Source organism: Lissotriton helveticus, chromosome 11, assembly GCF_964261635.1.
Source record: "Lissotriton helveticus chromosome 11, aLisHel1.1, whole genome shotgun sequence".
Taxonomy (NCBI): Eukaryota; Metazoa; Chordata; class Amphibia; order Caudata; family Salamandridae; genus Lissotriton; species Lissotriton helveticus.
In genome coordinates this window covers 54,791,724-54,819,002 of record NC_136072.1, presented here as the reverse complement: position 1 = coordinate 54,819,002, position 27,279 = coordinate 54,791,724, and the positions used below count along the sequence as shown (strand labels likewise).

Sequence of the window (27,279 nt, the reverse complement as noted above, 5' to 3'; positions counted from 1 at the left end):
TCAGCTCATTTCAAAGAACATATAATTCTGGAAAACAAAGACAATATAGAAAGTGAATTATTATTTTTTTTACGAAAAACATATACTTTGTTTCCTATTTATGTGCAGCCTGTCCCCCAGTCAGTAAAGTCAAGCTCAAACTTTAATATTCCTGTAACTTGACCATAAATAAAGTGAATCGTCCACTTAGGCATCTAGCGCCTAGTTTACATGATAGTGGTGGCAGGGCCGGCCTTAGGCATGGGCAGCGTGGGCGGCTGCAGAGGGCCTCGCACTCAGCCCACCAGCATGGGGCCACGCACTGGTGATGCGTCCTGTCGGTTCCCTGGCGATCTATTACAAAGAAAGGTGTCGCCTGCAATTAAGGTCCATTGGAGGGGGCCCCCTCCCCGGGCCTCTCCTGGATGCTGTCCTGAGGCATAGGGGAGGGAGAGGGAGACGCTCCCTTCAATTGAAAGAAGACCACTCACAGACACTGTGGGGGGGCCATTTTCCAGCATTTTGGCCCCCCCACAGTTTTAACTTTTAGACCACAATCAATTCTCACACCTATCAGACTGAAGGTGTGAGAAACGCTTGTGGAGTAAAAGTTAAACTGTGGGGTCGCCAAAATGCTGGAAAATGGGCCCCCCACAGTGTCTGTGAATGGTCTCCTTGCAAGGGGCCACTTATCTAAATTAGAGGGGGCCTCGCATGGTCCCTTTTAGCCCAGGGCCTCGCAAATCCTAAAACCGGCCCTGAGTGGTGCACTGAACAGGCGTCAAAAACTTCATACCAGGTTCCACATGTCGCAAGGACTCGTGTCTAAGTTAAACAAATGTCTACAGGGAAAGAGGTGACATTGCAGTGTCTGGCGCCATCTAGTGGTGTTAGCTGTGTTACCTGTCATTGACTCTTAACTCGGGGTCCCCAGGCCCCTGGAGGTCCGTGACGCCTACTCAGGGGGTGCGCAACTGTTAAGTACAATAAATATTAGCAGAGTAATAAAGAAGTATGTGTACATAAAAAAGCAAACCGTAATTTTGAAAAAATTAAATGCTCTGTAAATGTGTAGGAATTTGAATTGGAGGCTAAAATGATGTTTGTGCTTGATTCATAAAAGCAGCACAAATACAGGCCAGCAAACAGACTCTAGTTTTAGGAATACTCGAAGGTATCTGCCCCAGAGGCAGCTTTCTGGGAGTGTACAAGTCGTAAATGTACACTCGTGCATGTATAAATGCAGTGTATTAGGGCAATTTTGCATGTCTCCACATTGAAAATGTTTCCCATGTGCAGCAACTGCTTCGCCTACAGTCCCCGTAAATGTGTGTCTTACCTCTACCTGAAAGACTGATTTACTCCAGTCCTTGGAAAGTAAATATTTGAAAATGGATTTCAGGGTCATAATCTACCTACAAAATGATTGTGAAAAAAATTCTGCTACCTCATTTAGCACAACAGGCAATGCACACTGATTTTAAATGATCCCTTTACAGTACTTAATTTGTAAAAAAAATAAAATAAGTGCCAAGGTCCTCCAGGAGGCCACTACAGCTTGCACCACCCGTTCTCCAAGCCAGTGCCACCAATGACAGTGCTGACAGAACTACTAACAATCGTTCTCCTACAAGTGTGCCAAATCAGACTATTCCAGGACCTCAAAGCCATAAGAATGGCTTGGGCGGCCAGTATTAGTCATTTTAATGTACAATGAATTAATAAACAACTGTTGTTGTGCACAGCGCCACCATGTGGTAGACTGCCATGAATGCTGGTATTGGCAGTTAAGTGCTGGTGCTGTGCACCAGAAACCACGGCTCAAATTAAGCACTGCCTATACGAGTGGAGCAGTACAGATGGCAAGAAATTTGACAGCGTTAGCAGTATTTAAATGTAAACGGTCACAATATGAGGCACGTGATGTTGGATAACAGAAAACCTTTTTGGCACAGCATGGGGTTCACACACTTTAGCAGGGTGACCAGGGATATAAGGATGTTGCTGTGGGCTACATTGAGACTAGTCTTGAATATAGTTGTGCAAAACTAGTGTAATTTGCTTTTGTGTATTATGCTAAAATTCAGCATAACCATGCAAAATGAGTCATATTTTTGCGAAATGCGAAACTGGCATTTGGCCCTGTGTTTTCGAAAAGTGACCTCACATTCAATTTGGAAGTGTAGATTCATTCCACACACAAAAAGTGCAAAAAAACAACAAGCACAGGGAACAACAGTCCCTCATACTCTATTGTTCACTTATAATCTCATGCATACATTTTACACAATTGTGTTTATTTGCAAACTGCGGCGTAATAGGATCATTTTGGGAATTTCATGTAACAAGAATAACGCAAAATTATCAAAAGTATCCTAATTACATCAGGATAACGCAAATTACATCAGGGCCTAGTCTTGAGAGGCCAAACTAGTCAATTTTTCACAGTTTAAACAAAGATTTTACAGCCATCTCTTGGGTAATGTTTGGCAGCTGACTATTTAAAACACCATTATTTAAAATTATTTCAATTTTTTGCATTAATATTTCATTTTGTGTTGATCGAAGCTGCTTCGTTTTTTTTTTACTACTACTCACCAGCAGAAATGCAGCCGCCAAGAGGAGAGCTCTGTTGCACTGACTCATTTCAGCTGAAACTGAAGGACATTGACGGATAAGTCACTCAGAAGAAAAGAAGGAGTCTTTACATTTGACCAACACCCCCCTCCACTCTAAGGGCCCGATTCACAGAACTAACTTAAGACAAATTCCTAAACTTACTACTTTTGGTATTCTCAGAAGTTAGGATTTTGTCTTAAGTTTGTCTTAAGACAGACTTAAGACAGACTTAAGACAGACTTAAGTTAGGATTTTGTCTTAAGTCTGTCTTAAGACAAACTTAAGATAAAATCCTAACTTCTACCAAAAGTAGTAAGTTTAGGATTTTGTCTTAAGTTAGTTCTGTGAAGCTGGCCCTACCCCTTTATCGCTTCCATAGTGCTACTCAGGCATCCCATGTGTGACACTGAAAACATCCCCATGCCTACTTGAACAAATTAATCAAGAGTGAGCAAGAAATGGTGGCTGGAGCACATCACCAAGTTCCCAGGTAAAGAAGAATTTGATTTTTTGTAGGTTGTGATACTCTTGATTAAGCTAAATAATACAAAACTGATTTGACATATTACAATCATGGAAAAGCCATATTCCCTCTTTAAAGTTTTATTACAAAGCTAATATTAGAAACCCACTTGCCCCAGCTTTACTTCCGTTAATGTTTTACAATTCCCCTAACTTGCCGCCATGCCCTCTTACTGGTGTCTTAATTTAACTTTTCATGCTCTTTCAAATGTCTTCTCTTGCAATTGTATTTGTGGCTATTTGTAAAGTACACAACACCGTTCAAGACATAGCTGTGCTATAGAAAGTAGTGATTAAAATGAATAAATACCCTCTTCTTAAATGGGGCAGCTGACCATATATAGTTGAGTTTACCTGATCCCTAAAGCTTACTAGGAAAAGGGTCTTTACTGGTTACAAATGATATCCTAATAATTTCATAGAAAGCAAATGCTCTTCATAATGTAACAAATAGTTTTTCTGCCTTTTGCAATAAGAGAGTTCTAAAATAAACTTGGCCAAGACAAAATGAAGGATCTTCAATCCATCAAGAAGATATGTGAAAGGCATTCCATCTAGAAAATTAGGCAATGGGACATGTCCATGTGTTTGACTGTCTAGGTGTTAGAATCATGTTGAATCTAATTGTTAAAAACAGATTGACTTTAACTCATAAAGCTAAAGGTATGTCATCTTTTCCAGGATGCATAGGGCCTCAAAAGGTTTCAACACTACTAGTAGTGTATAGAGCCCAGGCCCAGACTTCAGCATTCTATAGTGTAGAGATTTGTTGATGTTTTTAATTTCAGACAATGGTAGGGGCAGACAACTGCTTTCTGAAGCGCTTTTAGGGATGGGAAAAAGTGTCCCAACTACACTAATGATGATCAATCTAGACTTCAGAAGTATTGAACACATTTTTAAACAGAGGCCTTAATCTCTTGGTGCAGGATTTGGCCTTATTACCATAATAAAGTTTTCTGGGCAAGTGTGGATCAGGAGAGGCTACTGGGCAATAATTGTGGTAGAATAACTGAACACTTAGGCCCCCATTAGGATGGTGGACGGACTTTGTCCGCCTGCCATCCCATCGGTAAAAAGGATCGCCCGCCTTACGGACGGGGGTCCCGATGTATGCATTAAGATGCACCCGCCACAGTTGCGGTAGCATCCCTCATTTTTAACATTGTGGCGGGCGGTGCTCACTGCACCACCCGCCACAATGCTAAAAATGTATGCAAGCATTTGCATACATGACGCGGCAGGCACCGCACAGTGCCTGCTGCTTCGTGTATGCAAATGCTGGGGGGTACCTGTGGTACCCCCCGTGTGCACCCCCCACCCCTCCTTCACTCTGGGGGCGCGCAGGGGCCCCCCAGAGTGAAGACCGCATGCCTAAAGGCATCTCTTTTGGCCCCTACTAATATGGCTGGCGGTGTCTATGAGACACCGCCACCATATTAATCCTTTTCCGCCCCGGCCCCAAGGCGACCAGGGCAGAAAAGCGGCGGATGGTCCTTCCGTCCGCCGCAGTCTCCCCCACCATACTAATATGGCGGGGGGAATTGATTTGATGATGTCGGGAGGATTGCCCCCACCAGGCCGTCGGTGGCTACCGCCAGGCTGGCGTGGGCAATCCACCCGACATCCTAATGGGCCCCTTAGTATTGCCCAAGCATTTTCCTACGTAAGAGATATAGTTGGATTTAATACAGCCGTTCCCAGCTAAGGCATCATGCATCATTGTTTTTTTTTTACCTTTAGAGGGTTTTTATGTGAACTGGAACTTTCATGGGGAATACTCAAAAACTATTGTTTAAGCACACACCAAGTAGAAACTCAAGTGCAGTTTCTACTCCTCTGTCCTTTTTATGACAGAATTAGAAGATGGTTACTATTTCTGAAATATGGAATTCATAATCACCTGCTGGTCTCTAAATAAGCATGGACCTTAACATCCCTGTAATGATGCTTGCACGTTACACTCTCTAGATTCTCACTGTACGCATGGAAGCTGAGGTCAAAGAAAATCGATGATGTATTCTAACAAACCGTGCTACTACAGATTGTAGCTACCCTGATAATTTTTGTATTCATTGTATCCAACACCTTAATTGGAAATAGGTGTTTTATCTCTACTGTGTATTGTGGTATTGTAAATATTGTTTTTAGATATGTTTTGCTGCATTTTTTTATCTTGCTGTGTTTTTTGTTTTTTTATCTGAAAAAGAAATATGATAACAATGAAATATACGAAGCAGGTGTAGGACATTCATTTGTAAAACTTCAAAGGTCCCTTCTTTGGATGGAGTAATCCTACGTCAATTGATGTAATCTGTGCAATCTAAGGCTGTGCATCACAAAGATCATATTGGACAATAGTCATTGGGACTGCATAATTCCATGCTATTGGCAAAATTGTCCATTTCATTACTTGGTTTGTAGACTCTTAGGACATCCAAACATTCAGAAATGTGAAGATGGACACGCTTTGAAGCTCTTGACTGGGATAAATTAATGAATCCTAAAAACAGTGATGTATATCAGTCAGATGAACCACTCCTAGGCTCACTCAGGAAATGTATGGATTTCAGTCTAAAAATTGTCCAAAAACCCTGGACTATTTAGTTACAGCTCTGTGTATGACTTTGATATACATCTGGCATTTGTAATATTCTAAGATCCTTTGTTCAGTTTGATAGCAACATGTTTGCCTCAAAGTGCTGGAGCGGGAGATGTAAACTTAGGGCCCGATTCACAGAACTAACTTAAGACAAAATCCTAAAATTACTACTTTTGGTATTCACAGAAGTTAGGATTTTGTCTTAAATTTGTCTTAAGACAGACTTAAGACAGTCTTAAGACAGACTTAAGAAAAAATCCTAACTTAAGTCTGTCTTAAATCTGTCTTAACTCTGTCTTAAGACAAACTTAAGACAAAATCCTAACTTCTGTGAATACCAAAAGTAGGAAGTTTAGGACTTTGTCTTAAGTTAGTTCTGTGAATCGGACCCTTAGGATCAGATGAGAGTAAGTGGAAGGGGTGGGTACAAGAAAGCAGGAACAGAGGGAATGAGGCGGCATCCAAGTAGCTCCAGCGGTTCTCCCTAAAATGCCAGACAGAAGCCAAGATGTCTGGTCCACATTCAGACTGAAGAGGTGTTGTGGCAGTCAGACATTAACTATAACCATGTTCTGAATAGTTGTCAGGAAAGACCAGGTCCGTGTATGAGTTTTCAGTAAGCATATAAAATAAATGCACATCTAGTGAATGTAAATAAAACATATTTCCCAAAGTTATTCAGAAAATCAGGCAAAGTCTGTCCTCCAGCTGGACCTTTGTTGGACACCCCTGTCCAATGGTTTTCAATATCATAAGCTAGGAGAAAAGTCTGGGTTGCTATAAAAGATTAATATGTCTGATGCATGGAAACCCTAATCTTTTGCATCACAAAAAAGTCACACTTACTATCGAGCCCGAAGAAGTCGTGGTCCATATTGCAGTCCTCGTTATAGCCCGGCCATCTCTTCCATATCACCGCCACAGGGTGTCTGTCAGGAGAGGTGACCTGTGGGACCAAGCCAGAAGAAAGGGGCTTTGAGAAAGCTGAGCCAGATACTTTGGATTCAAGTAAATTCCTGTGATGCATTTCTATCTGAGAAGGGTTCTCAGGAGACCAGCAGGGGCTGGTTTAAAGGAGTTTGATAATGGAGAGTCTGTCAAAAAATTATAGATTTCTTTTCCACATTATACCTTCTGTATTTAGGGTATAATAGATCCATCCATCCATCCATCCATCCATCCATCCATCCATCCATCCATCCATCCATCCATCCATCCATCCATCCATCCATCCATCCATCAATGTAGACCCTTCTGGCTGTGCTAGAGTACAGAGTTAACTCCCCACACACAGTGGTAGATGTGTCACCCATGCTAGTGTGAATGGTGGAATAAACTGCTTGAAAGAACACAATGGAAATGGTGGCCATGTTTTAGGATAAAGTCAGTATAGCTCTTCTGTCAACCTAGGAAGCCCTAACATTTACTGGCCATTATCAAAAATGGGGTGTCCCAGTATCTGGTCAAGGACCTGGGCTACATATGGTATCAAACACAATGGTCCAAGACTAACGATCATGTATGAAATAAATATACGCTTGCAATCATTATTTGCATTTTTTGGAACCTCTAAACAGTAAGTTCATATTGCATGAATCCAGTTACTCAGTGTTGGGTATATGCAACAACTGACCAAAAGAGAAAGATAGTTTCAGAGATAGAGTTTATTAAGTCACTCCATCCTATTAACTCAATTATATTTTGCTTTTACTTTTCAATTTTTCAGCAGTTATCGGTACAAAAGGAGCATAGTGTGTCCAGGAATGTGCAAGGAAGGGTGCTTGGGTTATAAGAAGGGGTGACGTGAAAGCATCAAAAAAGTGAGAAAGCGTGTAATCCCCGTGCACTCAAGTGTGTGATAAGTTTTGAATAACAATTTTAGTCTGATAAGTTTGGCGCTGCAGACGTCGCACGTAGTCAGCGTGCCTTTCAAAATGCAAAGGATTGTTGTGAGTAGCGTCCCCTACCCACCAATCTGTGCGCTCAATAAGTTGTGAAACACTATGGTTTCTTCAACAACATAAAGTTTATTCATAAAGAGTCTTGTAGTTTTTCAAAATAAAGTTCTTTTTGAAAGATTTCATAAATTCTTTTCATTTAATCATAATGTCCATCTTATGATGCAAATTGCGACAAGATTGAAAATGTTCACATCCACCCAATGCATTTCGGGTCATAGGAATGAGACCCTTCGTCAGGGGTCTGAAAATAAGGGTCAAAACAGGACCAAATTAGTTACTCCTCTGGGGTAATGCAATACATTAAATCTAGAATGCTAATACATCAAGCAAATGCGCAGTGGTTAAAAGGTTGCATGCTGGGTGAGGACCTTGTGATGGATAGGACGCCCGTGTGTTATCTCTTCAATGTGACGAACCTAAAACTGATGTACTGTGTCCGTGTTAGTGATAAACACCAGAACGATACAAAAACGTGAAGGTGCTTCCATCGAAATCAAAATTAAAAATTAAAAGTTAAAACGTTAACTGATACACACAAACACTCACATTCGTGCCGCAACAAGCCGGGCTTTCAAAATCCTCAGATAGTTCACCCTCGAATGAATCGCGCTATGATTAGTGCAAAAGTAAGTCACGTGTGCCGTTTAAAGAACCAAAGGGAAAGACGGTGTATCCGGGAACCCTCACCATGTGACCCGAGTGCACCAGCTTCAAACGCGGAAGTGTGTCACGCAAGCTCGTAATCAAATAACAGGTGCTGATGAGTAATATCTGGATATGTCAAAACATAATCGTAACAAGCTGAAAATATATATGACTAAAGTACAACTAATAATGCGCAATTTACTATGCAATGCGAATTCGGATGATCGTGGGGGCACGGAGGACTAGCTCAAACCAATGCATAATAATACAATGCTCAGTGTATACATTATAAAAAACAAGAAAGTTCAATCCGATCATTCATCCCGAACGGATGAATGGAATTCAATGTTCTGATCCAAAAGAATTCAGCTCTCAGTCTCTGTCTTAAGGGATCCATGTCTCGACGTTGTGGGATGCTCTCCAACACCATGAACCTCAACTGTGAGATTTGGTGACCTGCTTCCTTCCAATGACAGGCTATATTGGATTTCATGTTGGCTAGCCGTATATTGCTTTTATGTTCAGTTATACGAACCTTAATTTTACGTTCCGTTTGACCCACAAATACTTTGCCACACGGGCATTTGATGACGTATATACAATTCATGGTGTCACACGTACTGAAGTGACAAAGTTCGATAGTGTGACATTTCGTGGGATGCCTAAAAGTTTTACCTTCTATCACATTATTACAATGTGTGCAATTATGGCATTTGAGCATTCCTCTCCAATTGTGCGTGGTTCTTTTCCGTGAATTCAATAGTTCTTTCAGATTCTTCGATCTTTGAAACGCAAATGTAATTTTGTCACTGTAAAGATCCTTCAGATCAGGTTCAGTTGTGATCAATGACCAATGAGAGTTAATGATTTTCTTGATTTTGGGTGATTCTACAGAATGCTTCAAGAAAAAATGAATCACTGAAATCACAGACAACTAAGTACCGACACAGAGGATATCCCCAAGAAATCTTGGACACAGCACTGAGTAAGGTTGAAATATTAACCAGAGACACCGTGTTACAAAGCAAAGAAAAAGACATTGTTAAAAAGACTGTATGTGTCTTGAAGCATTCTGTAGAATGGAGAGGAATGCTCAAATGCCATAATTGCACACATTGTAATAATGTGATAGAAGGTAAAACTTTTAGGCATCCCACGAAAGGTCACACTATCGAACTTTGTCACTCCAATACGTGTGACACCATGAATTGTATATACGTCATCAAATGCCCGTGTGGCAAAGTATATGTGGGTCAAACAGAACGTAAAATTAAGGTTCGTATAACTGAACATAAAAGCAATATACGGCTAGCCAACATGAAATCCAATATAGCCTGTCATTGGAAGGAAGCAGGTCACCAAATCTCACAGTTGAGGTTCATGGTGTTGGGGAGCATCCCACAACGTCTAGACATGGATCCCTTAAGACAGAGCCTGAGAGCTGAATTCTTTTGGATCAGAACATTGAATTCCATTCATCCGTTCGGTATGAATGATCGGATTGAACTTTCTTGTTTTTTATAATGTATACACTGAGCATTGTATTATTATGCATTGGTTTGAGCTAGTCCTCCGTGCCCCCACGATCATCCGAATTCGCATTGCATAGTAAATTGCGCATTATTAGTTGTACTTTAGTCATATATATTTTCAGCTTGTTACGATTATGTTTTGACATATCCAGATATTACTCATAAGCACCTGTTATTTGATTACGAGCTTGCGTGACACACTTCCGCGTTTGAAGCTGGTGCACTCGGGTCACATGGTGAGGGTTCCCGGATACACCGTCTTTCCCATTGGTTCTTTAAACGGCACACGTGACTTACTTTTGCACTAATCATAGCGCGATTCATTCGCGGGTGAACTATCTGAGGATTTTGAAAGCCCGGCTTGTTGCGGCACGAACGTGAGTGTTTGTGTGTATCAGTTAACGTTTTAACTTTTAATTTTTAATTTTGATTTCGATGGAAGCACCTTCACGTTTTTGTATCGTTCTGGTGTTTATCACTAACACGGACACAGTACATCAGTTTTAGGTTTCTCACATTGAAGAGATAACACACGGGCGTCCTATCCATCACAAGGTCCTCACCCAGCATGCAACCTTTCAACCACTGCGCATTTGCTTGATGTATTAGCATTCTAGATTTAATGTATTGTATTACCCCAGAGGAGTAACTAATTTGGTCCTGTTTTGACCCTTATTTTCATACCCCTGACGAAGGGTCTCATTCCTATGACCCGAAATGCATTGGGTGGATGTGAACATTTTCAATCTTGTCGCAATTTGCATCATAAGATGGAAATTATGATTAAATTAAAAGAATTTATGAAATCTTTCAAAAAGAACTTTATTTTGAAAAACTACAAGACTCTTTATGAATAAACTTTATGTTGTTGAAGAAACCATAGTGTTTCACAACTTATTGAGCGCACAGATTGGTGGGTAGGGGACGCTACTCACAACAATCCTTAGCATCAAAAAAGTGACATAGAGAGAATATTTACAATGGTTTTTGTTAAAACTGGTCATACACTCCCAGTTCTCAGGGCACCTGGCCACTGGACTTTTGTAATATCAAATCAACATCATAAAAAGCAATAGATAGAAAGTTGTCAGCTCGCGCTCTATTGTCAACAGTGCTAGGTAGAATTATTAGAGCTGCTACTAGGGATAATAATGACGTCTATCTATCGTCATGAATAATGTTGTAAACCACATTAACAAATTCATATACAATATATCCCGAGCAGAATCAAAGTGTGTACAAAACAAGTATTAAATAAAGCATCATATTCCAGATTAGATGTCAATCTTCTTCTTTAATGTTCTTTACAGCCTCTTTGGATTACTAGCCAACACGTGTTTCGGCTATTTGTTGCAGTATATGCATATAGACTTCATCAGGGCTAGAATGCATAACAGAGACAACAATTACTAACTAAATATGTCAAATAATACATATTTAAAAGCAATTTAAAAAGGGCAAGTTTTAATCTGAACCTCGTCACAGCCTTATTATTACAAATGACAGGAGCGTTCAGAACCAAATTTCACTTTTTTATCAGTGTAGTTAATTTAGATAAAAACAAAAAACCAGTGTGAATCCACCATTACAAATAAACCAAGCAAGAAGAGAAAATCCTACTTTTAGTATAAGAAAAAAGGGAAGTGCAAAGACAGCTTATGAAACCCTGACCAAAAAGACCAAGATTAAAATTAATTAAAGTGAAAAAGGAAAGAATCTTAGAAGAGCATATCCAGCCAAGTGTTATTCAAGAGATAACCTCCAGATACCTCCAAACCCTAGATGGCTCACAAAACGTACATAAGTGAGAACCCGAAGTTAAAGCTCACCATTCTCATTATTTGCGAAACTGGCGTCACCATTAACTTTCTATTCCAAGCGGCGTTGTGTGTGAGCTGAACATCAAACCAATCATAAAGAAAAGGAAACATTTTATCATAAGAACTGCAACTCGACCCCAGAGTGACATTACCACTCTCACTTTTATATCTCATCTCACTACGTAATCAATTCAAAAGACCAATTCTCAATACTCACTAATGATCGTAGTCGGATGGTAAAGTCAGCGAAGAAGTAGCACCTTTATTAATATTAATGAACATGAACCCTCGTCAGGGCAAGTCCGGTTTCCACATCTAAAACAAGCATTGGAAATGCAATAGGTCTCGCAGCATTAGAGTTAGTGCTTTTAGAATTGTTTATGGTTTTTTTTGTAAATCTTTAGCATTTTTGTTTCCTGTAGCCAATGCTAAAGAATTAAAAAAAAAAAAAACATAAACATTTCTAAAAGCTCGAACTCAAATGCTCCGAGACCTATTCCACTGTGTGAGGGTGAGGGGTTGAGGGTGAGTGAGGGTGAGTGAGGGTGGGTGAGGGTGAGTGAGGGTGAGGGGTTGAGGGTGAGTGAGAGTGAGGGTGAGGGTGAGTGAGGGTGAGTAAGGGTGAGGGTGAGGGTGAGTGAGGGTGAGTGTGAGTGAGGGTGAGTGAGGGTGAGTGAGGGTGAGGGTGAGTGAGGGTGAGGGGTTGATGTTGAGGGTGAGGGGTTGAGGGTGAGTGAGGGTGAGTGAGGGGTTGAGGGTGAGTGAGGGTGAGGGTGAGTGAGGGTGAGGGGTTGAGGGTGAGTGAGGGGTTGAGGGTGAGTGAGGGTGAGGGTGAGGGGTTGAGGGTGAGTGAGGGTGAGGGGTTGAGGGTGAGTGAGGGTGAGGGTGAGTGAGGGTGAGTGAGGGTGATGGGTTGAGGGTGAGTGAGGGTGAGTGAGGGTGAGTGAGGGTGAGGGTGAGTGAGGGTGAGTGAGGGTGAGTGAGGGTGAGGGGTTGAGGGTGAGTGAGGGTGAGGGTGAGTGAGGGTGAGGGTGAGTGAGGGGTTGAGGGTGAGTGAGGGGTTGAGGGCTTTCCGTGGCTCGCATGCTGGCTGGTAGGCGGCTGCCCCGGAGCATGCTGGGATCGACATGGATGCCTTCGATCTGTTCCGAAAGCTCGGAGCCGGGGCTAAGTTTGACGTGCGACGCTTCAGTGGGGATGCGGAGCGGTTCAAGGTGAGGTCTGCTACGGTTAGGAGCGGAGCTAGAAGTTGGTATATGAATTTTCACTGGCAGTTTTCCGGTAGAGAACTTGGATTGTTTTGAAGGTCTACTCAGTGCACACAGGCGTGCACATCAATTATGTGGCACTGAGTGTGTGAGGGTGCAGTGTGTGTGAGGGTGTAGTATGTGTGAGGGTGCAGGGTGTGTGAGGGTGCAGAGTGTGTGGGCGTAGTGTGTGAGGCCTAAAGTAATTTGAGGCTGCAGTGTGTGTGTGGGCTAAAGTAGTGAGAGGGCGCAGTGTGTGTGTGGCCTAAAGTAGTGTGAGGGCGCAGTGTGTGTGGCCTAAAGTAGTGTGTGGGCTCAGTGTGTGTGTCATAAAGTAGTGTGAGGACGAGTGAGGACGAGTTCCAAGCCTGGTAGAGGAATGTTGGCTCGGTCATATTCCACAGGAGGCGCCCCAGCCAGGCTGGTGGTATGACACCAGCAGATGCAATATTTAGCAATCAGACAGTGTCAGAGAGGAAACGGACAGTCTGGCTGCGAGCAGAAGGCGTCAGAGGCATGGAGTGGGAAATCAACACTGGAGGAGACAGAAGCCCGTGAAGAAAGCACACATGAGATGGAGGAGCAGAAATCCGGAGGAAGAAAGCTTGAGAAAGTTGAAGGATGGAAGGATAGGGAGAAAGATGCAGATAAAGTCAGTGAGGAAGGAAAAAATGGGGAGAACGGAATGGACCTAGAGCAAGAAATACGGAGTTAAAAGGCATAGAGGAGGCTGAGAGCACGTGGCTAACTGAGAACATCTAAGCGGCCGAAAGGGGATAAAGGAGGTGCGAGTGCACGCCGAGGTGAAGGACTGTGCTAGAAGGGAGGGGGAAATGCCAATAGCAGAGGAGCCTGCAGGCTGTTTAAGGCAGATGGTGTCTGCGCGCAAAGTACTGGGCGAGAAGGGAGGGGGAAATTCCAGCAGCAGAGGAGCCTGCAGGCTGTTTACGGGAAATTGCATGAAAAGGGTGGTTCATAACATTCAGAAATCCGGAGGAAGAAAGCTTGAGAAAGTTGAAGGATGGAAGGATAGGGAGAAAGATGCAGATAAAGTCAGTGAGGAAGGAAAAAATGGGGAGAACGGAATGGACCTAGAGCAAGAAATACGGAGTTAAAAGGCATAGAGGAGGCTGAGAGCACGTGGCTAACTGAGAACATCTAAGCGGCCGAAAGGGGATAAAGGAGGTGCGAGTGCACGCCGAGGTGAAGGACTGTGCTAGAAGGGAGGGGGAAATGCCAATAGCAGAGGAGCCTGCAGGCTGTTTAAGGCAGATGGTGTCTGCGCGCAAAGTACTGGGCGAGAAGGGAGGGGGAAATTCCAGCAGCAGAGGAGCCTGCAGGCTGTTTACGGGAAATTGCATGAAAAGGGTGGTTCATAACATTCACATTAGAAGAACCACACCAGTCAGCAGAGTAAGACCATCTGCAGCGTCTAAAGACAGGAGTGTAGCCAGCAGCATCAGAGATCAGTTGCACTACTTAGTTGCGTTATGTATTTTAAACATGCACAATTTATATTGGTATGTATGTTAAACGTACACACACTTTATTTTCTTTTACAGCATGACTGCTCATGTGGCTCCACATGGCGCCATCCTTAAAAGTTACCGAACAGTGCGATGGTCGTTAGATGAGTGCCATGCTGAAAGCAAAATGTTTTTAAAAGTTACTGACAGTGCGGTGGCCTTGATATGGGTGCTAAGAGGGGCGGCTTGAGAAACAAGGCAGAGCGCACCATATGGAGAGGGAGGGGGGTGGCAGTGGGAGGGTGATTGATGGGCGGGGCAGTGCTGGGGAAGCCTTTGATGTGGCCTGGCGGCCGTGGAAGCCGGGCCTTTGAAGTGAAGCTAAGCTTCACTTCGAAGGTGTCGGAGGAATGCGGGCGGCTGTGCACGCGCTTTTAAGCTCAATGCGCATGCGCATTGAGCTTAAAAGTCACGGGCACTGCAAGGAATCGCCACGATTCCTTGCAGTGTGGATAAAGAGTGGATGAGCCCCTATAGTCTCGCTTGCTCGATGCGCATGCGCATCGACAGGCGAGACCTAAAAAGGGGGGGGGGATATTAATGTTAAGACCCCAGCATTGTAATGTATTAAATTATCTAACTAAAAGTCACTAAATTCTTATTTAATAGCCCAACTCGATCTAATTTATCATACTCGAGTCCGGGCATGCATAATTCATCTTAACGGAAAACGTCTCAAGGGATTTCCGATTTTTCCAGAAATTATTGTAACAATGTTCAACAATCGTTCAAGATTATGTTGAACGATCAATTCTACAGTTTAGGGGTTCAGAGGGGGTTAATTGCAAAGCTCTTACCAATGTAGTATTGGTCGTTTTCAATCAAGATGGCATCACGAGTACGGCGTCTAGCACCCGCGCCATCTTTTGATGTTCCTATATACTACGTCTCAGACACAGGGGAGGGACCAATTGTTCCTCGGTCTGAGACTTTCTCTCAGATGTGGAAACCGGACTTGCCCTGACGAGGGTTCATGTTCATTAATATTAATAAAGGTGCTACTTCTTCGCTGACTTTACCATCCGACTACGATCCTTAGTGAGTATTGAGAATTGGTCTTTTGAATTGATTACGTAGTGAGATGAGATATAAAAGTGAGAGTGGTAATGTCACTCTGGGGTCGAGTTGCAGTTCTTATGATAAAATGTTTCCTTTTCTTTATGATTGGTTTGATGTTCAGCTCACACACAACGCCGCTTGGAATAGAAAGTTAATGGTGACGCCAGTTTCGCAAATAATGAGACTGGTGAGCTTTAACTTCGGGTTCTCACTTATGTACGTTTTGTGAGCCATCTAGGGTTTGGAGGTATCTGGAGGTTATCTCTTGAATAACACTTGGCTGGATATGCTCTTCTAAGATTCTTTCCTTTTTCACTTTAATTAATTTTAATCTTGGTCTTTTTGGTCAGGGTTTCATAAGCTGTCTTTGCACTTCCCTTTTTTCTTATAGTAAAAGTAGGATTTTCTCTTCTTGCTTGGTTTATTTGTAATGGTGGATTCACACTGTTTTTTTGTATTCATCTAAATTAACTACACTGATAAAAAAGTGAAATTTGGTTCTGAACGCTCCTGTCATTTGTAATAATAAGGCTGTGACGAGGTTCAGATTAAAACTTGTCCTTTTTAAATTGCTTTTAAATATGTATTATTTGACATATTTAGTTAGTAATTGTTGTCTCTGTTATGCATTCTAGCCCTGATGAAGTCTATATGCATATACTGCAACAAATAGATGAAACACGTGTTGGCTAGTAATCCAAAGAGGCTGTAAAGAACATTAAAGAAGAAGATTGACATCTAATCTGGAATATGATGCTTTATTTAATAGTTGTTTTGTACACACTTTGATTCTGCTCGGGATATATTGTATATGAATCAAATCAACATCATTGATTTACAGAAATAACAATCTAGAAATGAATTCCTAATTAACAAGTTGGTAAATAGTATGTACAAGGAGTGGCGACGCCCATTTTTTCTTGCGCCCGGACCACTCCTTGTACATACTATTTACCATTTTTATGTAACTTTTTTATGCTTTCACGACACCCCTTCTTATCACCCAAGCACCCTTCCTTGCACATTCCTGGACACACTATGCTCCTTTTGTACCGATAATTGTTGAAAAATTGAAAAGTAAAAGCAAAATATAATTGAGTTAATAGGATGGAGTGACTTAATAAACTCCATCTCTGAAACTATCTTTCTCTTTTGGTCAGTTGTTGCATATACCCAACACTAAGTAACTGGGTTCATGCGATATGAACCTACTGTTTAGAGGTTCCAAAAAATGCAAATAATGATTGCAAGCGTATATTTGTTTCATACATGATCGTTAGTCTTGGACCATTGTTTTTGATACCCTAACATTTACTGGGGCAATTTCAAACAGCACCGACAGGAAGCGCATTTTCATATGAAAGGTTTCTCCAAAAAAGAGACGGGTCCCATGACAGACACTGTCAACTTTGTGAAGAAACTACGGGGCATATTTACAAGCCCCTATAGCACTTTTAGTGGCGTTGTGGTGGCGATAGGGGCTTTGCCTTCTTTACAAGGCAGTGTTAAGCCACTTAAAGTGGCTTAACGATGCCTTGTAAATAAGGCACCCTGGGCCAGATGTATGACCCTTTTTCCAGACGCAAAAGGGAGAACCTCCCGTTTGCGGCCACAAAAAAGGGTAATAGCATGTACAAATACTAATTTGCGAGTCACTGACTCGCAACATAGCATTTGTGATTCTCGCTATTAGGAAGGGGCGGCCCTTCCTAATAGCGAGTCAACATGCTATGTACTAGTGTTTTGCGACCGCATTTGCGGCTGCAAAACACTCGCAGTTTACCATCTACTTCAAGTAGGTGGTAAACCACTCGCAAAGGGGAAGGGGTCCACATAGGACCCCTTCCCCTTTTTGAGTATGTTGGAAAAAAAAATGTAAGAGCAGGCAGTGGTCCCAGAGACCACTGCCTGCCCTTAAAAAAATGAAACAAAAAAGTTTCATTTTTCTTTTTTAAATGCAACCCGTTTCCTTTACGGAAAACGGGATGCATTGAAAAAAACTGCATTATTAATAAAGCAGTCCCAGACATGGTGGTCTGCTGGGCCCACCAGACCACCATCCCTGGGAGGGCCTGTAATTCCCAATGGGCTCGCAAATTGCGAGATGCTCATTAATATTCATGAGCCTCACAATTTGCGACCCCATTGGGAATCGCAAACAGTGTTAAACACACTGTTGTACATACAAAATAGCGACCCGCAAATTGCGAGTCACAAATGACTGGCAATTTGCGATGCGCTATGTTGCAGGTCGTTCATCTGGCCCCTTACTGTACTTAGCGTGAACGGGGAGGGCAATGGTTGTTGCTGTGGACGTTCTACCACAAAACACATTGATTTAGACACTGTTCCCTTTTTACAAGGGCAGCGTAAATAGGAGGCATCCCCAAAATTAAGACCAGGGAAAACCTGGTTTTAAGCAGGCAAGACGAGGAGAAAAGCTTTATTTCTCCTCGTTTTTGCTGTTTCCATGTGTGATGCGTTGTGCAGCACACATAGAAACAGCAAAGTGCCATTGATTGTTTATGTGCAGGAAGGTGACCCTTCCTGCACATAAACAATCCCCCAAAAATTATGTTTTGCAACTATGTATGCTGCATTAAGCAGCACACATAAAAGTTACAAAACGTCATTTAAAGGGAGACCTTCCTTCCCATAAAAATCTTCCTCTCAACGCACACACCCTTGCACTATGGTGCAAGGTTGCCTGCGTTGGCGCCAGGACGCAAAATTTAGCGTCACCACATGGGGAAATGCAGGGCTGCATCATATTGCTGTAAATATGGTGCAGCCCTGCGTTTCTGAAGTGGAGGAGTGAGGCGTTAGGCCAGGAAGGCTAATGTTGCACTCCGTCACTTCCAAATATGCCCCTGCGTTTACCCAGAAAAATAACCTTAAGTACAGCAGAAGTTCAACCACTGCCTTGGTAGAGGTTGAGCTTCACCATCCAACCTGTAATCAGGCATATTTATCACCTAGTAAGCAGAAAGCATAGTGATGGGGGTGGTCCTGAGACCCTCCAGAATGTATATGAAAGTCCTCCACCGCCCGCCTCCACCAGACAAAATGGCCGCTTAAAAGAGGTTCTGTGCATCTGGAAGTTGATCAAGGAAGCCTGTGTACCTTCGGATCTGTCACACCTTTGTAGCCATCTGCTTAATTTGTGACTCTATTTTATTTCACTTCGAACCTTTCTGAGTGGCCAATTAATATGTCACATCTTTCATATCTACATATTAATTTCTGCACATAAATTGGAAATCTTTATTTATTTCTATGTGTTATATAGTACCGCTCGACCTAAGAAAGGCTTTACATAAGGAACAATATGGATGGGTACTGACATTATTTCAAATGAGACAAAAAACAATAAACTAGAGCTTACATTAAACTCGGCATTACAAGAGGAGTAAATGATTTGATGCAGTCATGATGTCATACCTGGAATTCTTGGTCGGCATAGCAGCGGGTGGCGCTCCAGCATCCATGGATATTCATCACCCTGTTTCCGTCAGAGTCACACACTTCCAGGAGGGGACTGAATAGACTCCACCTGTGATAAGAGACAGCTGTTAGGATAGCTCAGTGAGCTAAGAGCTCCCTAACAGGGTACACTCACACTCTCCCTGGCCCCTCTCGCTCGGCTACAGCGACTGGACTTGCAACACAAAGCAATCCATTCAGACTTTCACTTTAATAACTAAGGGCTAGATGTACGAAAGTTATGGATAGCGAACTTAATTGCGATTTGTTGTGAATCGCAATTAGGAAATCGCTTTTTCTAATGTATGAAACTCTTTTTAGTTTCATTAGCGATTCCTAGTGGGTTGCAAATAGACCTACCTCATGAATATTAATGAGGGTGGACCATTAGGAATCACAGCCATCACAGGGATGGTGGCCTGCTGGGGTCAGCAGACCACCATATCTTCGATCTCTTTTAAATAAAGCCTTTTTGTTTAAACACAGCCCGTTTTTCTTAAAGTAAAACGGGATGCTTATAAAAACAAAAAAATGAAACTCAGAAGTTTCATTGCCTGCTTAAAAAAATATTTTACCAACCATTCTCAAAGGAGAAGGGGTCTCTTATGCAGCCCTTCCCAACTGCGAATGGGCTTCCACCATTATTCATATGACTGTAAATTGTTAATGTTTTTCAACCGCATTTCAGTCGCAAAACATTCATACATCACAATACGAAATCAGTATTTGGAATGGACGCCCCAAACACGCCCCATCCAAATACTGAATCGCAAATCCAAATTGCGATTTGGTAACAGGTTACTGAATCTTAATTTGGGCTTTGTACATCAGAAAAATCATTTTTCGTTAGAAAATGGCTCGATTTTGCAAATCCGGCCATTTGGGAATTCAAAAATGTTTTGAACATCTAGCCCAATATGTTGTAAAACAACCAACAACTCTAGGTGAAATCCGACAGCCACCTCACCATACCCAACTGAAAGCACCTGTACCCAACTATTTACTAGAGAATACATTTATTAGGGGGGTATAACACCCCCAAAAAAAAACATAGAGCTACGCCCCCGGGTATATACATAATTATGTCCAGTCGCCCATCTACTTCATTATGTGGCTCACCTCTGGCGCACAGTGCCAATGATCCTGCCGGCAGCGGTGAACGCCCTCATCTCCATCAGGCAGCAGGCCATGCAGCAGACGTCCATGCGGTATGGCCGGCAGAAGCGGAGTACTTCCTGCGCATTCTGGTCATGGAGCCGCAGGCAACTAGAGCGAGCCGGGCCGCATAGGTGCAGGCACAGGCAGTCAGTTTCTAGCAGAGGAAGACAGAGAGGTGCTTGGTATGCCAGGAGGACAATAAGTCACAGAAAGCTGAGACTGCTCAATGGGTTTGTGTGCATACCGACTGAGCATTTCATCAATCTGAGGCCAATAAGATAAGTGCATTTGAATTAGGCACTAAAAAAACCTTTTTATTTGAAACAATGCGAAGTGGCCTAGTGGTGATAAAAAAAGTGATCTATAAAAATCAATATATTGTCCTAACCATCTAATAACTGAGTGACTTTGCATGGGTTCCCAATATGGTTGATATACAAAACTGCACTTTGTTTCAATCTTATACATATTTCAAAGTCTTAATTTCTTCATATTTTTGTTTTAATTTATAGGTGAGCGATAACCTACCACCGTTCATTGTGATATATATTGACATAGAACTTGTTTCATACAATTAAATGTGCATTCCAGCCACACCTTCACTTTCGGTTATTTCATCTGAGACTGTGTTCTGGCTCATTGGGGGAAAGCTACTCCTTATCATAGAACAAATGTTGGGATTCTATGTTGGAATGTTGGAATTCAGTGTCTTGTATAACCACGTTAAATTATACTATTACTACTCTAATTTAATGACTGAGGATTTGAATTATGAAAGTAATTTCCCCAGTCCATTTAACTGGTGTAAGGTCATTATGGTGCTCTGGAGTCTTTCCCAAGTAACCAAAAATAACTGAACGTAAAAATGGCATTTTCCTGATAAAACAATAGAAGACCTTCTCCTTAAAATTCTTTGTAGTTAAAGATATTCAATTGATTATTTTACTGTCACTTTTGTTCTCTATTCAATATTGTTCAAAATTGTCATCTCAAAATACAGAATATATCATTTGTTAAATTCCAAACATATGGCCAACATATTTTAGTTCACAACCAAGGATTTTTCAAGGCTTCACATAGAATACACATTGATATATATAAAATGCCTATTACTATACTCAAAATATAAATGGTGTAAACATTCTGCATTTATCCTCTGTTTGACAAGATGCAAAAATAAATAGTAATCCAACCTACGCCTAGGTTTGGTGCATCAATTGTCATTTTAAAAGTAACCTATGTTCTTCCTTATTCAACTTAGCTTGCCCTTCTATACACATAATACCATAACTTACTAGGACTCCCATGGCAGATTTCCATTTTTACAAGAAAAGATCCCCAATGTTAGTGTTTACTCAATTCTTTCATTCTTTGAGGCATGTGTCTCTCATAGCAAACTGCAAAAACCTAGAAATAAGAAAATATCATCTGCCAATGTTGTATTTGAATTTACAAATTATCCTATCTCCCAAAAGCGCCTGAACAAGTTAAAAACTGCAGATCATTTATCAGCAAAATTGATTGACCAGCTTTTAGCAATCTCAATTTACAGTCATCTGACACTTAAATAAAGTATTGAATATATGAGTAAGTTGCGTTTTTTCTAGCTAATTTGCTAACAAAATCATTTTTGCATTTCAATGTAGTTAACATAAACACCTAAAAAAATCATAAATTTACACAACGCAAAAATCAAGAGTTTATCCCTACAAACCAATGGAACAATATGTCACCCATCCATGCAAACGTATAGGATGTTTTGCAAAGCAGAAAAAACAGAAAGAAGTTGTCACTGGTCAGGTAATCCTTAATTAAATCTTATATTGCAAATAATATTAGCTGGGTGATATAACCAACCCAAAAGAACATTTTTAAATGCGCTTCATAAAAATCTAATATAAAAGCTTATGTTAAAACCACTTTTCCATAGGAGACCTGACTAACCCCATGTGTGCAGTGGTATTATATGCATTGAGGTCTGAACATTAACATTCAGTTTAATGAGGTGGCTGCCTTGTATCAGGAGGGAAGAGGGAAACAGATGGGAAGATGAAGAAATGGATTACCTTCGAGGACCACAAACAGTTTTTTGCCCTTTCGGGTGCATATGGCATATGAGCGTCCGGCCGAACAGGAGAGCCCTGAAAAAGGAAACACAATTAGGTTTCAATATTGCATTAAAGCACATTCTTCTCCCACCTTCTCAAAATGCACCACCCTGTCCACTGGGTACATAAACATTGCCTCAAATGAACAAGTTCTACATTGGTCAATTTCTGCCAAAATTGGCCTCTACCAGCATGCCTATTTTAGGGGTACACCGGTCATTGCTGTACCAAACGTAATACATTTGTACCTAAATTCAAAATCATATTTTATTATTTTTCAATCGACAACATTTAATCAATCTAATTTTTACATGATTTTACCTACATTTTTGATTAAGCCCTTGACGATCAAGGTCAAAATGCATATCCGTCTCACAACAAAATGGTCCATCTCCAGTGCCTCTGGTCCAGTGCCACCGTTCAGGTAGAACAAGTTGAGACAGGCTTCGATTAGGCAGATGTCTAGGGTGGGAACGTTCAAGGGCACTGTAGGAGGGACTGGAGTGAAATAAAACAGTGCGCATGACCATCATGGAGATCTCCTAACACAGGATAGTCTCAGTCGAGGAAGTGTTTACAGCCATATGAGGTTTGGAGTTGATCTATTTGGAGAACTAAACTAGCGGCCAGAACAGTGGAGTGGTGTGGCTCACTGGTTAGAGGTGGCAGACCTGGAAGCAGGAGTCGGCCCGGGACCAGGGTTCAATTCCCGACGCGGCAGGGTCGTGGACCAGGGTCAGCGGACTCGATAATTCTTGCCTCGGTGCCTACTCTAACCAGGGGTCCCACTCGGCAACTCTGGGCATTAGCTTGCCTAATCTCCACAACGGCCCCATCAACGCCAGGGATGCCTGGCTTCACCTTGGGGACTTCCAGTAGGGACCATCCCACAGGGAAAGCCAGGACGGGTTCCCCAGCGGTATACCGCGCCAGGATACTCCGGTAGTAATTGAGCGCGTTACAAAACAGCTTACAACATTATAACTTGCCGACTTAATTCCATCATGAGGTACTATCACAAGGTTTTTGCCCCTGATGAAGGGACCACCGTCCCGAAATGTTTTGGGCCTCAACTCACTGTCCTTTGTCGGAATCGAATGCCTATGTTGCATTGAATTGATTGTAAAATTCATTGTTTGTAATATCTTTGTTCAATTTAAAAGGAGTTGGCCTAACGGCTAGGGCGGTCGACCTCGAATCTGTGGAACCGGGTTCGAGTCTCGGCAATGTCACTGAACATCCTGTGATCCTGGGCAAATCACTTAATCTCCCTGTGTCTAACAAAAATGAATGTGTCCTAATGTAACGCAACTGGTGCTATGTAAAGTGCACTGATACCCGATTCGGGTCAAGTTCGCGCTATATAAAACTCTATAAAAAATGTTTTTTAAATAAATAAAAATTACAAAATGTTATGGTATTATAAATACACACATGAAAGAATGAACTAATAGTAAGAGTAAAAATAAATACGCTCTTGACCAAACAGTATTTAATTGGTCAAAGGTAATATACCCAAACCGTTGCTATATTGTCATTAATGCAGGGCCATTCCCCATTGTATTACATATGGCAGGCACGCTGATCAACTTATTGTGATTAACTAGATTATCAATATCACAGAGGAGTGTGTAATCCAGTCTTCATTTCTTATTGTGAGTGTCTAGACATGTGGTGGTATGGCCTCATGTCCAGGGAAGTTGCAACGATTGCATGTCTTGGACCGTTCTGAATCGGTAGTCACAACCTAGTTGTCGTCTCATTTCTCTGCTGATAAGAGGTGTTGACAGTCTCATATCTTGACCCATCACAGAGTTTCTGTGACTGCTGTTTGTAGTGGTTGTGTGTCTGCATGGGTATTGGAGAGTTTTAAAGGTTGTTGTTTAACCTGTTAACCGTGGCCGTTTTTTTCGCGGCAGTGAGGCCGTTTTAAAGAACGGGCAGGGCTGTGTCTGCCGTTGAACGTGTTCAGTACCAGCCAGGTAGTGCTCCGAACGTTCAACGGCCGACGGCAGCACTTAACGGGTTAATGAATGTGTAAGCTAGACATGTTGGAGTTTGAGTGATTGTATATGATTTTCCCTGTAATTTATAAGAAAGTGAATGTGTGCAGTATCCGTTGTGTCCCTACTCACTGTATGTCTAAGCTGGTGAATGTCGGTGTGTGGTGGAATGGAAGCTGAGAAATAGAGATGGTTGGAGAGAGGATGTAACTATAACATAACATACCTCCAGTGGTTGTAACTTAAGGGCTTAACATGAAATAAAGAAATATGGGTCAGATGTAAGGGCTGGTCACAAAATATTGGTCACAATGTGTGCCCAGTATTTTGCAACCACTGTGCTAATTTGTGAACCGAATAATGTACCAATAGGTCGGTTCACAAATTACAGATTCCTAAAGGGTTGCATTTCAACGTACCTCATGAATATTAAAGTGGTAGGCCGCAAACTGCAACCCACAGCCATCACAGGGACGTTGGCCTTCAGACCACTGTCTGTGCTTGATTTTAAATAAAGCATTTTTAATGTAACTAATTTTCCTTAAAGGAAAATGGGATATGTTTGAAAAAAACATGAAAACTATAATTTTTTAAGAGTAGGCTGTGGTCCTTTTGATAACATTCAAAAAGGGAATGGGGTGCCATGGGGACGCTGTCCCATTTGTGAATGACTTACCACCACCTTCGAGGAGATGGTAAAAACTTAGGGGCATATTACCAACAACTAGCGATAATTATCGCTATGTTGGTTTAGCGGCGATATTTTTATCGCCGAGCTGCTGCGATTTTTATCGTTTAGGAACCTTGCTATTATCAAGGTTTATCTCCTAAGCGATAAAAATCTGCCGAAATGCATGAATATCGCTGAAAAGTCCGCGATATTCATTCATTACCGAGCTAATGCTCTTAGCCATGTTATCCACCTACCATTGGATAACATGGCTAAGAACTGCTCAGGGGCAGGTGTTAGCTTTTGGAGATATTCGCACTTAGTGCGAATATCTCCAAAAGTTTGTAATAGGAGATAGCGATGTTAGCGACTGTTTCCAGTCGCTAACATCTTGGCACGCCCACTTTGCATGTCGTTAGTGATAAATATCACTGACATGCAAAGCGGGGCCCAAGATGGTCGCTATCTCCTACTAGCTGTCGCTAACTGGTGTTAGCGACAGCTAGGTAATAGGGAGATAATTTTATCTCCGCTTTCTTGGCTTTTAAAGCCAAAAAAGCGGAGATAAACCCCCTTGATAATATGCCCCTTAATGTTTTGAAACCAGAATTCGGTCGCAAAACATCAATTCATACCAATCCAATTCGGTATTTGGAAGGGATGCCCTAAACATGCCCCTTCCAAATACCGGAACAGTAGTGCATCACAACCCCAAATTATGATATAGTAATGTATTACTGAGCCTCAATTTGTGGTTTGAGTACATAAGAAAATGCATTTTTGCAATTACGGACAGCTCTATTCTGCTAATCTGGCTGTTTCCAAGCAGAAAAATGCTTTGCACATCTAACTCTTACCTCTTACGTGAATGGCTCCAGATTCATGTATGCCATCTGACTACAATACGTCATATACAAAACGCCTCTGTTGAATTATTCTGGGATAAACGAGAGAGCATGGATGGGTGGATTTTTTAGTTGATAATAGAAAGTTTGACAAAATGACATATGGATAAAAGGGTATAGGGATATGTGGCTGGGTTGCATAGACGATAGATAGATAGATGGATAGATGGATGGATGGATGGATGGGAGTGTAGATGGATGGATGGATAAATGGATGGAGGGATGGATAGATGGATGGATGGATGGGAGTGTGGATGGATGGATGGATGGATAAATGGATGGAGGTATGGATGGATAGATGGGAGTGTAGATGGATGGATAAATGGATGGATGGATGGGAGTGTGGATGGATGGATGGATGGATGGATGGATGGATAGATAGATAGATAGATAGATAGATAGATAGATAGATAGATAGATAGATAGATAGATAGATAGATAGATAGATAGATAGATAGATAGATAGATAGATAGATAGATAGATAGATAGATAGAAAGATAGATAGATAGATGGATGGATGGATGGATGGATGGATGGGAGTGTGGATGGATGGATGGATAAATGGATGGAGGGATGGATGGATGGATGGGAGTGTAGATGGATGGATAAATGGATGGATGGATGGGAGTGTGGATGGATGGATGGATGGATGGATGGATGGATAGATAGATAGATAGATAGATAGATAGATAGATAGATAGATAGATAGATAGATAGATAGATAGATAGATAGATGGATGGATGGATGGATGGATGGATGGATGGATGGATGGATGGATGGATGGATGGATGGATGGATGGATGGATGGATGGATGGATGGATGGATGAATGGATTGATGGATGGATGGATGGGAGTGTGGATGGATGGATGGATAGATGAATGGATTGCTGGAAACATACTCGAACACCTAGAAGGGGTTGCAGGGCTCACCTGGTGACTTCTCTCTTGAGGTGATGCACAGCTGGTCCACCCCAGCCAGTAACTGCAGCTCGGCGCTCACAAACCCCCCATCTCGGGCTGTCTTGGTGCCATTTAAGAAGCCAGCTCCCCCGCCCTTCTCTCCTCCACATGCTGGCTCTGGGGGCAGGGAGGTCTGGATGCCTTGACTCCTCACCTCAATACAGCCCTCGCCTGCCGGTCCCGGTGCTTTCGGCGGGCATCCATTCCCTGCAGCCCTGGGAGCAGCTTTGCGCGCAGCGCACTCCGTCAAAGCGACGCCTCTGGGCGCTTTCCTCACACACGTCTCCTGGATAGGGACCCCCGTGCCCCTCTCACCTAAGGAGGGGGACCCCCTTCCATCGCGGGCCTTCGGCGCCTCCAGGCCCCGCCACTCCTTCTGGGAGACCCGGCGCAGCCACTCGATGTGCTTCTCGCGCCTCAGGTGGCCGAAGGGGGACGGCTGGCAGGTGTGCACGGACATCCCGGGGCAGGGGTGAC

The 27,279-nt window shown here is 42.3% G+C and overlaps 1 protein-coding gene across 1 annotated transcript; it reads right to left on the bottom strand.

Annotated features, from left to right (window-relative positions):
* On the bottom strand, positions 1–27,262 carry LOC144791713 (phospholipid scramblase family member 5-like). The gene is made up of 7 exons (XM_078666479.1): positions 26,773–27,262; positions 22,220–22,294; positions 20,115–20,307; positions 18,954–19,065; positions 6,569–6,668; positions 2,578–2,636; positions 1–27 (listed from the first exon to the last, which is right to left on the bottom strand). The coding sequence occupies exons 1-7, from the start codon at positions 27,260–27,262 to the stop codon at positions 1–3; spliced, it is 1,056 nt and encodes a 351-aa protein (XP_078522605.1).
* Between the last annotated feature and the right edge of the window lie 17 nt (positions 27,263–27,279).

Coding starts and splice junctions, on each gene's coding strand:
- LOC144791713 (XM_078666479.1), bottom strand. CDS start 27,262: ATGTCCGTGCACACCTGCCAGCCGTCCCCCTTCGGCCACCTGAGGCGC. Junction 20,308..22,219: donor ACTGTTTGTGGTCCTCGAAG/GTAATCCATTTC, acceptor TTCCTCTGCTAG/AAACTGACTGCCTGTGCCTG. Junction 6,669..18,953: donor ATGCCGACCAAGAATTCCAG/GTATGACATCAT, acceptor TTGGTCCCACAG/GTCACCTCTCCTGACAGACA.